The sequence below is a fragment of the Plasmopara halstedii genome (genome assembly GCF_900000015.1).
Source record: "Plasmopara halstedii genome assembly, contig: Scaffold_650, whole genome shotgun sequence".
Lineage (NCBI taxonomy): Eukaryota > Oomycota > Peronosporomycetes > Peronosporales > Peronosporaceae > Plasmopara > Plasmopara halstedii.
The window spans coordinates 2,610,295-2,623,239 of NW_020187567.1; the positions used below are offsets into that span (position 1 = coordinate 2,610,295).

At 43.2% G+C, this 12,945-nt stretch overlaps 2 protein-coding genes across 2 annotated transcripts; one reads left to right on the plus strand and one right to left on the minus strand.

Annotated features, from left to right (window-relative positions):
- Window positions 1-1,513: 1,513 nt before the first annotated feature.
- Window positions 1,514-2,059, minus strand: PHALS_13154 (uncharacterized protein; the record flags this gene model as incomplete). Its single annotated transcript, XM_024728852.1, has 1 exon — window positions 1,514-2,059. One exon carries the CDS (start codon window positions 2,057-2,059, stop codon window positions 1,514-1,516), a length of 546 nt encoding a protein of 181 aa, XP_024579288.1.
- Window positions 2,060-6,009: 3,950 nt separating this feature from the next.
- On the plus strand, window positions 6,010-6,439 carry PHALS_13155 (uncharacterized protein; the record flags this gene model as incomplete). Its single annotated transcript, XM_024728853.1, has 2 exons — window positions 6,010-6,155; window positions 6,283-6,439. 2 exons carry the CDS (start codon window positions 6,010-6,012, stop codon window positions 6,437-6,439), a joined length of 303 nt encoding a protein of 100 aa, XP_024579289.1.
- Between the last annotated feature and the right edge of the window lie 6,506 nt (window positions 6,440-12,945).

A 12,945-nucleotide genomic window follows, 5' to 3' on the forward strand; every position in this document is an offset into this window, starting at 1 on the left:
GTCCATTGATGTCGCCGAGCCTACACCACTGGAGTCTCCGGGGTCCAGCTTTCAAGAAGACGTGACACCTGCTCCTAGTTCCCCTTCTAGTGACGAGACTTTAAAGGAAGGCATCAAAACTCCATGTCCTTCATTGCCAATAGCAGGTTTGCCGCCGACAGAGGATCAGCTGGTGGATCCTTCCGCACCCTCAGCACCATTAAGTGACTACATGCTAGAGGAAATTCCTAATGCAGGCGACATGAATTCGACACCAAGCTCCTCATCAGGCCACGAGGTCTCAACAAGTGGCGCCAAAGCTCCATGCCCTTCATTGCCGACTGCAGGGTCTTCGTCTTCCTCTCTCATCGATCAAGATTCTTCTAATGTCACTACAAATGGAAAAACCCCATGCCCTTCGCTACCAAAGGCTCCGTGTCCTACGCTACCGCAACCTGTCGATAAAAGTGCCAAAGTTCCATGTCCGTCATTGCCTCAGCCAACACCCGATTCTGAGGCAGGTAGTGTGGATCAATCTAATGAGCACGAGCAAAAATACTCCGGTAAGGTAAAGCAGATGAGCTCCACCGCACCCGGTCGGATTGTTCCCGCGTTGGCAGCATGCTTTCTGTCTGTCATCTACATGCTCTTGTGAGAGCGATTGCCAATCGATCGAAGCTTATGTGTCGTTCATGTATATACATTGGTGTTAGAAGATGTTATTGCTTTAATACAATGAAGCAGGCTGGTATTGAAAGAAAATGACCCAAGCCATTTGTAAAAATCAACAATGTCGTCTCTTGTCATTATGACAGAGGGCTGCACTTCAGCATTAATTTTATCTGTTCTTGCAATCGCTATGATAAATTGGCCGCTATACTGAAAGAATATTGAGAGAATATTACGTCTTATTTTACGCAATGAGCAAGAAACAGCCTTAGCTTTGATGAAATAGCTTGTATTATATCAATCTTTCAGTCTCTAGCGAGGCGAATTAGAACGCCTACTTCACGTCATTTTTCGCTTTTTGAAATCGCTTTTTACAGGTCGATAGCGATATATTGTCCTTTTTCCGTACTAAAGAACTCGGTTACCTTCGCATCGTCAGGGTTAGCATGGGCTTTAGGGTCAACATTGAGTTTTTCATTTCTTACAAATAAAAAGTGGGAGTCATTTTTTTCCAACTCAAGAAAAAACTTGGAGCCTCTCACGAAACCAAATTGAGCTTCAACAAATGATCGACAGGGAAAGAAAAAAGTATCTGATCGCACGTATGATGTTCTCCTGAGCTGTCTCGGGTGATCAAGCTGGTAAAATCATAAATTTGCTGTGATGTGTCAAAAAAGCTGTGGTGGCACTTTGCCACCGAAGTCTAAATAAACAAAATTGTAACGGATTGTTCATCGTTTCAAAGAACACTTTATAAATCAAACAAATCTTCAATGGCTGAGTACAATTTATAAGTTTTTTATCTCAGACTTTCACGCACATTAACCAAAAATAACCAAAATCAACACATATCTTCGACCGCACTTTAAAACATAGATAAAGCCAAAGCTGAGACCGTGACCACAGTCCATCCTGCTCCCGTAATGTGCACAAGATTGCTACATCCACTGGTCTGGAATTCTGATGACTGGTCTTCTGACGATGATCCTGAGGCAATTGGAAGCGATGGACACGGAACTTTCATAATCAATTTAGGGCACGGAGCCGACACCGAGCCATCCGACGATGTCGAAGCAGTCTGTAAAGACGGGCAGGGGGCTTTACCGAAAGTGCTGCCACTACTGTCACTCGAATCACTGGAAAGGCTACCAAAGAGGGACGGTTGAGGAAGTGCGGGACACGGTAATTTTACTACAGGTGCATCCGTCAGAGTTGAATCCTCATCCAATGCTCCGAAGGGCTGTGGCAGTGCGGGGCACGGTGTTTTACTCGTGGTAGGATCTGGAGCGACAACTTGGGCGTTTCCATCCCCCGACAGATCCGTCTTATCGAATGTTATGCCAGTACAGCCACAGAAGCACGCCGCTACACAGGCCGTCACTAGTATTGCAACCTTGACTGTTATTAGCATGGATGACGCCAATGAAATTGCGTACTACTTATGAGCTGAAATTGTCGAATGTCAAACATATTTGTAGTTTATCTGCAGCTGGATAGGTGCGACTTAACAGCTGTATTCTGTGAATTGGGTGCAGGGAAGCAGATGGATTTTAGGGAGAACACTGGCAGCATCATCGAATAATTTGAGCTGTCATGTTCTTGAGCAACGCATGACAGAAAAGGGTACCAGGAGAAAACGACTATTTATCCGGTACAGTAATGCAGAATTTAGAAATCGATCTACAGACTGGAATGGGCGAAGTACAAGTGACAGATAAGAACGAGGCACAGCACGTATTGCTAAGTGTCCACCCCTTTTTTGGCAATGAAGTGATCGATTATTAAATGAGAGATCACTACCAAAATTATTGCATGTTCCGATCTAAATTTGTCCATCTTTAAGAACACTGACGACTTGCATGTATAGAGCCTACGATCGACTTAAAATTCTGTATAAAAAAGCACATTTATCTCGTGGTGTAGCATAACATTACAACGCGCTGACGTTTAAATGTTCTAGTCTGAATCTTTGAAACCACCACTTATTGGCTTTCATTAAAATTCCACTCCACGGACGCAATGACCCAAATCAGAAACTTGTTGTTTCTTTTTGCTGATGTGGTCTGTGGGTTACAACACGGTTGGCCGGTACATTAATGTGGGCGCGGGAATGCATCAAAGCGTTATTTGATGGCCAGTTGTTGTAAGAGGGGGTTAGAATGGCATCAATAAGTAATCGCTGTTTATTCTTTAAATAATTAAAGAAAAATCAGTCGGCGGAGCCATCATTGGCTACGACCCCAAGCGACAATTTTAGCGCGTTTTGTCTTGAGTGCCAGCATGCAACTAGTGAAATAATTGTGTGTGGTCTGGACTCAGCAACTACGAAACAAAAGTAATAGACGTTTCCTTTTATGTATTAAAGCATTACCTCGCTGGCGCCATGGCTGCGTTCTCAGATTACGAAAGGATAAGCCTGCCAAATAGTCAATGGACAGCATAGTATGTGTCAGACTCACTCGGCAAGAAATTTATCGGCTGGCGCGTTTGGCATGTGCGCACATCAAGGTTAACCACTTGGAGTTTCTGAGTCGTTCAGACTATGCATTTACTGAGTCGACGTGGTTAAAGACGATCTCTGCAGTGGGGCTGCCGTAGCGTTGCGCTTAGAGGAAGCGTAATTTAGATCACCGACTTTTCGTTCTATACTTTCAACAAGTACGAGCTAGCAGATCGCAATCCGCTTACTCCAAGAGTAATTATTGCCTTAACACAAGGCTAGTTACTCTACGGTTTATAATTCAAATCTGAAATTTATTTATTTTTGTCTGCGGTAAAGCCGCCTAATTTTAAACGTTTAGACTTTCCAAAAAATATATAGTAAAATCTAAATACACGCATGACTACTGGCTACCTAGCCACATACCGTTTGAGCGCAGTCACACCATGCCCATCTCGTGTGACACACACCCCTGTTACGGTATGTGTAACCCCGTTACAATCTCTCAAAGGGTAAGATGCTTCTCACTAAGGACATACATTCGAGACTTTTATTATGCACGATGATCACACGTGGTGTATCAAGCCGGATCATTTCAATGAAAGCAGATGAAGCAATAATCGGGTTAGAGACTTTCTTGCTCCTGAAAGTTTCAAGCAGTGCAACTACTATTATGCCTGACCCGTACACAGTACGTATTGTCCCATTAATCAGCAAAGTCGTTATTGCGACAAACGACATTTCATAGTTGAGGCGACATGAAAGCGCAATCGCCACCACATTAAGCCGACCCAACTGATACCTTACATTTGGCAAAAGAGGATAATCATCTCGTCATTCTCTGTAGCAAATGTGATACGGCGTCGCTGCGCACAATATAGAGATCATAAACGGCTAACGCCAAGCAAATATATATTAAACCTGTCAAGTGCATAATTTATTGCTGCAAATTCCTTACCGCGAGATTAGTGGTTCTCCTTTGCAGCTCTGGCTGGTGAGGTCAAACACATTATCGCGTAAACGTTCGCTTGAAGCCAAGTATAGCCTGTGGCAAAGTCGGAAGCATTGGAGGCGACGTAAACAGCTCATGGCAGAGCTTGAAACAGATATGAGGCGCACCTTACCACATTCTGGCTCCGTTTTTAATTTAACCGTGGGGAAGCCGTATTGTAGTGGTATAATGTCCACGATTCATGCACAAGTAGTTGGCCAGTCCACTCTCAAAGATCCCTCTAGCATATGGCGCTGGCTGAATACTATGGCCTTATCCTTACAAGTCTATAATTTTCAGTGCGGCATTTGAAAATGAGATCTCTTGAGCGCCAGAACGCATCTGACTACCATCGCGAGCAGAAACGATACTCTACATCAGATGTTCTGTATTGACAACAGTTTGCTGAAAAAGTCGGATGTATGAAGCGCAGAAGTTTCTTGTCTTCCCCTCAAGGATAACGAGACCCGCGGGGCTAGATTCGGGGGTTGGGAAATTAAATCGCCGCGACGGCGTCAGACCCAGCGATTACCGTCTTCATGGATTGTTTCCAAATGGATGTGGCTCACACTTTACAATGTAGAGATAGCAAGCGCGATGTGGCTGACCTATGTGTGCAACGAGGCCCCTCAGCATCCCTCATCCAGAAGGAGATTTTTTGGCTCTAAAGAGCCGGATGCTCAGCATTAGTACTTTCGCGGTGAGATTCATCTGTTTCACCAGCTCCCGGTAAAGGCTTTTCTGGGCGTGGCTCACCAGCGCATTGATGAGTTTTTTAAATATCTATTACCGTTCCAAGTCATTTGGCTATTTCCCGATCTCATCGAAATCAAATAGACAAAAGATAGCAAGCTGATATGTATGTTTCAGGAACAGGTGCTCAAACACTTAACGTCCCATCCTCGAAGAGAACACAGTCCGTCGACGACTCGGTAGTGGGATTCACTTTAAAATGATACCGCGAGCAATGGGGTTGCGATGCATCTCGCACGAAAAAAGTTTGTTTCTTGGTTTTGCGTTGTCAAGTGTACAGAGATTTGTTTGATTAGCTATCAGCACGAGCGGAATTACGAGCCTCCAATATGACTAACCTGCTTGTTTTGACTGCTATATTGAGAGTATGTTTAATCAGGCTTGAGACAATAAAGATTGATACTTCATATATTTGTTTTTCGTATCTGATAAGAATATTGACTTTTTTTCTAACGTGCGGCTAGTATCCCACGGATGCCTAAGACCCTTTTCGATTTTTTATTGATTCATGAACCAATACTTGGGCGCTTATGAAGATCACAATTGCATCAAGTGTAATGTGGTCCTTGTACAAACTATAGATTTTACGATCCTGCCAGGTGTGTTTAAAAATAATATTACAAGTACTGACCCCTTTCAGGGGCCGTTCGTAGAGATTCAATGATGGACGATAAATCCAACCAGATCATGGTAGAAGCTGGCAGACTGCAATTTAACTGATTTTACCACGAGACATGTCTGGCAATATTGACATTGTTGCTTTGTGAACCATCTACGGAAAGCAGTTTGTTTCCTGCTGTTTGCAACACCTTCACCGACGGAAATATAGCCAGTAATCCCCTCAACTCAGGAAGATCATGTTACGCGTGACATTGAATCGAGAACCGTAATTTATAGCAAACCACTGGCTAGTTTGCTTAAGATGACTGGTAGGTCGGACACGTCCACCGCAAAGCATCAACAGAACGATAGTCAGACGGAACGCGATAATCGCGTGCTGAGGAATACTATTGGAATAACTTGCGTGCGTGGAGCTATTCAGTTTTCAGCGCCGTGCTCTCACTGTGCTTGTGAAAAACAAAGTGCTACATACCTAGTAAAGCACCATTATTCGCTAGCGCGGGTAAATAATTGACGATTACCCGACGTTGATGCTGAACGCTACAAGCACAGATTAATGTCAGCAGCATATCGACGAACGGATCCGCCGCGAATGTTTGTCACCGCCAAAGTTCTCAAGTGGCGTTTAGCACTGGACCCCAAACAAATCGTGAATCCGGATACAAATCTTCGTCTCTACTGGCATTATCGGGACGCTGAATGGTATTTCGCCATAAGGAAAAGCGTAGTGGCCACGTAGCCTCTTGATAACAATTATTTCGGATTATGAGCCCTCATTAATCACAATTTTTGCTAGTGCGTGTGAGAAGCATTTCCGAGCGCGTTTCAGGATTGACTCTCCAATCGCTCGCAACACCAGACCCAAGAGCAATCGCGATATTACCCATCATCTCCACCGTTCGCAGGCTGTCATCGCCGTCGTACCTGCGTCAACGGAATGCACGGACATTGACTTCACTGTTGCATCTGCATACCGCGGAGGTTGAGCTCCAGAAGTGTTTCATCTTTTGACGCTTGTAGACATTCAGATGACAGCTTCATGCGAGGTATTCTTTCTAAAACGAGCACCGACGTAGGTTGACCCACGGTCGCTTATCCTCGACCAGTGGACATGACTTGGTCTCGTCTTCCCGTTGTGTCTAATTGAGAATGACATCGCTCACTTTTTTCGCATCAAAAATGATGACCCAGGTCGTATTGCCGTAGACATAGCTGCGCAATGGAGCGCCGTCTGCATGTAATTTTGCGTGCGTCACGTCATGTGGCGTAGTTACCGCACCATCGTGCCTTGAATCGCTCTACCGCTAATTCAGACAGGACAAGGCTACTATGATACTATATTGCTTTAATACTCTCGCAACGTCCCATCCAGCATCACACAAAATATCCTTTATTGTTTTCAGTTACTTTGGCTCAGCTCGAATTGTATAAATTTGATGGCGCCTGGTGGGCGCTCAAATCATCATTTTTCATGCCGATGTATCGACAATTCTTCATCTTGCCTTACGGTCCGCCGATCCAGATCTTGACCGCTTAGCACACAACGTGTACTTAAAGCTCGTGATAAAGCCCACAGCTACGTAGTTCTGTGTGAGGTGTGAATGCTAGTCTCCAGAGACGTATAATTCATTAGATAGACAAATCGGTGGAAGCTATGTACACGCATGTAAAGCGTGTCACATGGTTAGACTATCATCGCATGCTTTGGTGTCTTTTGTCAGGTCCGGTGGTTCCTGTAGTGTACCAGTAGCTCATCAGTAAAGATAGACTTTATTCGATTGGTTTGATGACGCTTCAAAAAATACTGGAGGCGTGGTCTCCGTAGATCGAACAAGTAAATGATTTACTCCGCTACTGCCCGCGCCCAGGTTGTTGGCGAGTTTTTGATACTGTTTTTATTTTGCAAATACACATTGACGGAGACTAGCGTCTCGAATCGAGGTTATAAATTACAGCCAAATATAATCAATTTCTGCTTTAGATGTTAGTCGACGTGTTCGTAGCCGATAATTCACGACCGATGGTCAAATTTCACTGACTACGCCATTGACTACACTTTATCGCAAACGCAATAATTTGATCGGGTGTCTCTACAACAGGTGCGACACCGTGGTTAGAACAAAATGTATGACAGCAACATGCATATGACAAAGTCCGGAATCAATTTTGAGTTTGATGTGGGTAATAAGTTTTTTATTTTTTGTTGAACGCATTTTTTCTTGTGCATGTAATCTGCAGTTCCTTAGACCAAATAGGCTCCAGCGACATTAAATCTCTGGAGTCGTAGTCTTACAGGGTTCGTGTTAATGAATCTAACCTTAGCCAGATTATGAAATCGCTCTTATGAGCCACAAATATAGTTAAAAACAGGGAAGCATCTGAATAAGTTCCCAACTTTGGAATGGATGAAAATCAGTTTAATCGTAGACCTCCGAGATGCGAGCCGTCAGTTGTGAGTCTTGTTCGATGAGCAACGCAACGTCAGTTTATCTCGGCTTGTTTACTAGGAGCATCGTCAGTATCAAGAGCAACCTTTTCTAAGGAACGCTCTCGGAATATGGTCCTCCCACTCCAATGGCAACATCTCTCCTCTTGTAAGAAGTACGAGAGCTTGACAGCACGTAATAAGTATTTTTTGGGCGGTACAATACCTCACAGCATTTGTCGTTGAAGTATTCCCTCGATGTAAATTGCTTGTTTACAGGGGGAAGCCTATTTTGCGGATTTCCTTTGCCTGGCGATTGCTAACGCGACACGCTCTCAGCCATCGCAACTTTTCTCATATTAAAAAAGAATGAAAAAAAAATTACGCCTTTGACCAAAAACGAATTGACACTCAAACGAAAGCAGTTATAGACTGTAGATGTCCGTGAGAACTGCTTGTGCTTCTAACGACGTCTCATTAAACACTTCTTGAAGCGAACCCACTAGCGCAATCTGATAGCTTGTGATACACTTAAGGTACACAATAATTGTTTCGAGGCTTGACCCACAGATAACGCTATCCACTCGGAACCATGAATTTAATTTGGTGACCACATCATGCTTCACCCTCAGCATTTAATTTGGCAATGCCCGATATTCGACAAAAATTGCTGCTGTATCTGGTTACAGTTCCTAGTTACGGAAAAACTCAGCGGAAATTTGGCTATGAGTGCGCTTATAAAGATGGTCGGAGCCCGACAAGCTATATCCCTACAACATGCAGATAAAATTTTGACCGGTCGCGTTTGATAAACCGCGACAAAGGCATATGCCACACGATTGCTGAGTATTCCTACCCTTCTTGGGGTGACTCATTTGTAACAGTTATGTACATTATAGCTTATTGTCATGGGTAACGTTCTCCATGTCCATGGCGCCTCAACCTACATTTTTGAAAATGTATATTTCGAATTCGCTGCGCTCGAAAAAAGCGACACTTTAATTACAGTCTCACTCTACAAGATCGGTGAATCTCTATCAAGTAGAGGTTCTTATAAAAATAGATCACCAGCGCATTTTTCAAACCTCCAGGCAAGCAGTGACCACTAACGAACAATAATTTGCATTAGGGCCTTTCTCTCATTAAAAGGATGATTGAATGCATTGCAAATGCCCAAAGTTAGATATTGATAATAACATTTGCGGCACTGGATTCACAAGCTGACTTGCAGCAATCGCTGCATCAAGCTCTACGATTCAATTTGCCAGCGTTTTTTCTCTCTGCTAAGATACGGAGATATACGAAATTTATTGAAGAAATCCTTGCTGACGTTATAGGAGCTGCGGGCTTTCGTCGATAACTCATGCTTCGCTAATATATGAAGCTCGTAACAGTATTCCTAAGCGCTTTTGATAACGCTGATCACAGCCACTTACTAAGGATTGTCCACCCGTGATGCATCGAATGAGGGAAATGCTTTTTAACAATCTCCCAATCCATCAAAGTTTTATATACCAGGTTCCAGTTTCAAAACGCCCACATGGATGCAACCTCAGTGTACCAAAACGTTTATGTTACAATCCCATAAATTTACAGTCAAGCATGGCGCTTGGAGCTCGCCAGTATTTTCTGCACTAAACCTTGTGTCTCTTCAGACTATACATGTCCCAATAGTTCTACTTCGTGCATCAGATTTATAACCGTAAGGAACCCCAAACAACAAGTGCGGACTTCGCGACCCGTCGCACGTAAGAAAATCATGTGAGAATGCCGAGGCGTTCTTCGTCTTCAAGCATTAAAGCCAGCGGCGTCTCCATTCCTTCCATTGTTTCTCACAATCGGACAGTGGTCTTACATCGCCCGCGCACACTACGCAAGCGGTCAATACAGACTCTTGACTTGGTCGTTGGAAGGGCTACGAAGTGCCACCAGATGGAAGAGGCTATCGGATACATTTCCAGATATGCACATATTCGTGTTTGAGAAAAAAACAGATTAAGAATGCGGTAACATTCGTAATGCAATAAAAGAGGTTATGGCTTCTAAAGCTATATGAGTAACACTACTAGTGCTCCTAGTGTTTAAATACAAAAGACCTACACGTGCAGAAGTAAAACCTTTGGATCTAGTATATGCACCTTGGGTACATTTAGGTTAAACTCGGGGGAACCCTTGAGAAACTTGAGCATGAAGTCTTCAAAAATTGCCCCCGCGAAGCGATCGGTCGGTAACTCAAACGGTAAAGACAGGTCGGTCTCATCACCAGTGTACCATGTACTTCGTGCTATTTGTCACCAGAATGTACCTCAAAGGTGATGTGTCTCACAAATATCCACCTTCATGTGATGGCTAGAATTGCCCCATTACGAAAAGGCAAAATGTACCTTGCATCGACCGAGCCTTTTGACTTTTTCTTACCAAGGTGTTCTCCTAGTAGAGTATCATGCGCCTCATACAAATTTTGTATTTGAACCACAAGATAGGGGATCTACAGCAGACGATAAGGCAAAAAACATTGGTGTAAACGTGCATACAAACGTTCCGTCAATTCGACAGAAACTCTTCTTTTTAGAAAATTTCAAAATCCAGCACAAATCAGTCTGACCCGTATGCCATAATTTAAGAATCATCAGTGCGCGACGTTATCATTTTGATTTCAAGAACGTCATTATTTTTGGCAACACGAATAAGCACATGCGGAGCACTTATCTAGAGCAAATGCCCCCCTAGACAAAAAAATCTTTACATTTCTCTTCAAGCGTGATGACGGTAAATGTAAATTTTCATACAATGAGCAAAGCAGGAGTACCCTGAGCTGGATAGCCACAACATCGTGTGTTCCATTTCCCGTTATGAGGTGAACGCTGCTGGAATTTTCCACCTAGATACTTTCTCGAACAGTCAAAACGCAGCCTCTAAACGTTAAACCTCTCTCAGGCTCGATAATATTAGCATAGCTGGCACTTATCTCCGGTGATATGCTTGAAAAGTCATTACTCATGCTAGCTCAACGAGCTCATAATGCTTGCCTGCACGCACATAGTCTCAGCGACTTTGGTAAGATTGGAATTGCTAGATTCACGTCATAATTACTTCGTGTTTGATTCGAATCAACAAAAGCTGCACGTCATGTCGTTTCTTACTTTTGAAATTTGAACTTAGTCTAGGAGAATAATGCGCTCGCAAGATGCGCTGGCTGAGCATTTTTTGACCCACATGTTCAAATTCTCGAGGGTGTCTATCTATACAGAATCAGCAGTGGTTATGCCTTTTACAACGAATAATCGATTTGAGTTGCTTAAAATGCATCAATCTGATCGATCCAGTTGTAAAACGCGTAAAGCGATGCCTTGCTGGACGGATTTTATGCGCTCCATACGATTTCTTTCGCTCGAAGTACACGTTATGTCTCAAGTAGATCCACAGCAAGCTTGAGGCAGAGACATACAGTGTATGCGCGATTGCAACACTTCATTTATCAGTTTCTAAGATGAAACAGCTTCTCCCTCTCAAATCATTGCTGTCATGTACGCAGTGATAGTCTAATTGTTAATGCGTGACGTCACCATTCTGACACGATATAACTGGTAATTTGGTGACACAGATGAGCATCCGCTACCATTGAGCTCTGACTGTACTTAGAAACAAAATTGATAAGGACATGCTATCGCTCCGGAACTTTCTGTGGAAGAGATGAAGCGACAAATATGTTATTAGTAATTGCGTAAGCTCGATATAGAAACAGGATCACTTATAATCGAGCAGGTGCACAGCAAATTTGACATGACCATACTTCAGAACAAATAAAGCTTTGTCGTTGACAATGTAATACTTTATAATAGCTCAACAACGGCGAAAGCAGGGCAATAATGCTGTCATCTTCATGACATCAGATTGTAACAGGGCGCAACATATTGAACAAAGGCAGAAAGCGCCATTGGCAGACACGTGAACGGCGACTTGAGCTCGAAAGAAAAATCTTGGAATCAAAATGAGGCATTCGTCACGAGTCAACAAAGCCGCCGCTTCATTTCGCGCCCAAGACCATCTACCTTAAGATATCTGGATACGGTTTATGAAAGATATTTGTGTGATTGGTGCTCAGTCATCAAAAGAGAGAATTAAGAAAACCTTTTTCTATAGATGTCGAGGCCATAAGCTTGACTTTATCCCGAGCTTTCCAGTGGTGGGCTACGTTACGTTAGCGATTTCCAATCTAGAAAGTAGCGCGCAAAAATGGGCTCTGTTATGCACGACGCATGTCCAAAATGTTCAGTATCTAAGCAAAAAATGTCGCAATTTTTCACCTCCAAATACGGCTTGATATGTGCGTTCAAAGGTATTTTATACCCTGCAGAGGATACTATATGCCGCGCTATGCCCAAGAGCAGAAACGAATTAGAAATGTCCGTTGGCCCTGTCCTGCTATTGATAATAGTTACTGTCATCAACATATAGGTGCAGCTCGCATCTAGACCTCCATGTACACTAAATAACTTTTATAGAAGTATGAATGGCGCAACATAACATGATATTTGTGTATAGACCCAACATTAGATTCGTTATAGACGGCTAGATGCGGAAGGTGAAAGTGCTTTGAGCATGAAAATTTAGAGTTTAGTCCTCAGCCAGTTTGAATATGAGAAGAGTGAAGGCTTGGCTGCTGAGCATAATCGTTGTATTTACAGATATTTTACGTGAGGAAGAACGAAAAGTCAAAGCCCAATCTTTTTTCATGTCAGTAGATTGATTTTTCACGCAAAGACTATCACCGGACTTTCAAAGGGGAAATGTTAAGCCATGTTAGGTGCCGGGGCCTTCTAAAAAATAACTGAATTGATTTGTACGCCTCAGAGCCAGCAAAAACGTGATTCAGTCCCAAGATACACCAGAGAGGTGGGGCTTGTAGCCCAGAACTGTGGCTGATGTCTTCTACGTGCTATGATATGTGATGTCAACAGACATTATGAGATTTAATACGCTTGGTAAAGCATGTGCATCAGAAAAAAGTTAAAAGGTCATGAAGGCAAAAATATCCCACTATGTTGTTTGGCCTTATACTGTATT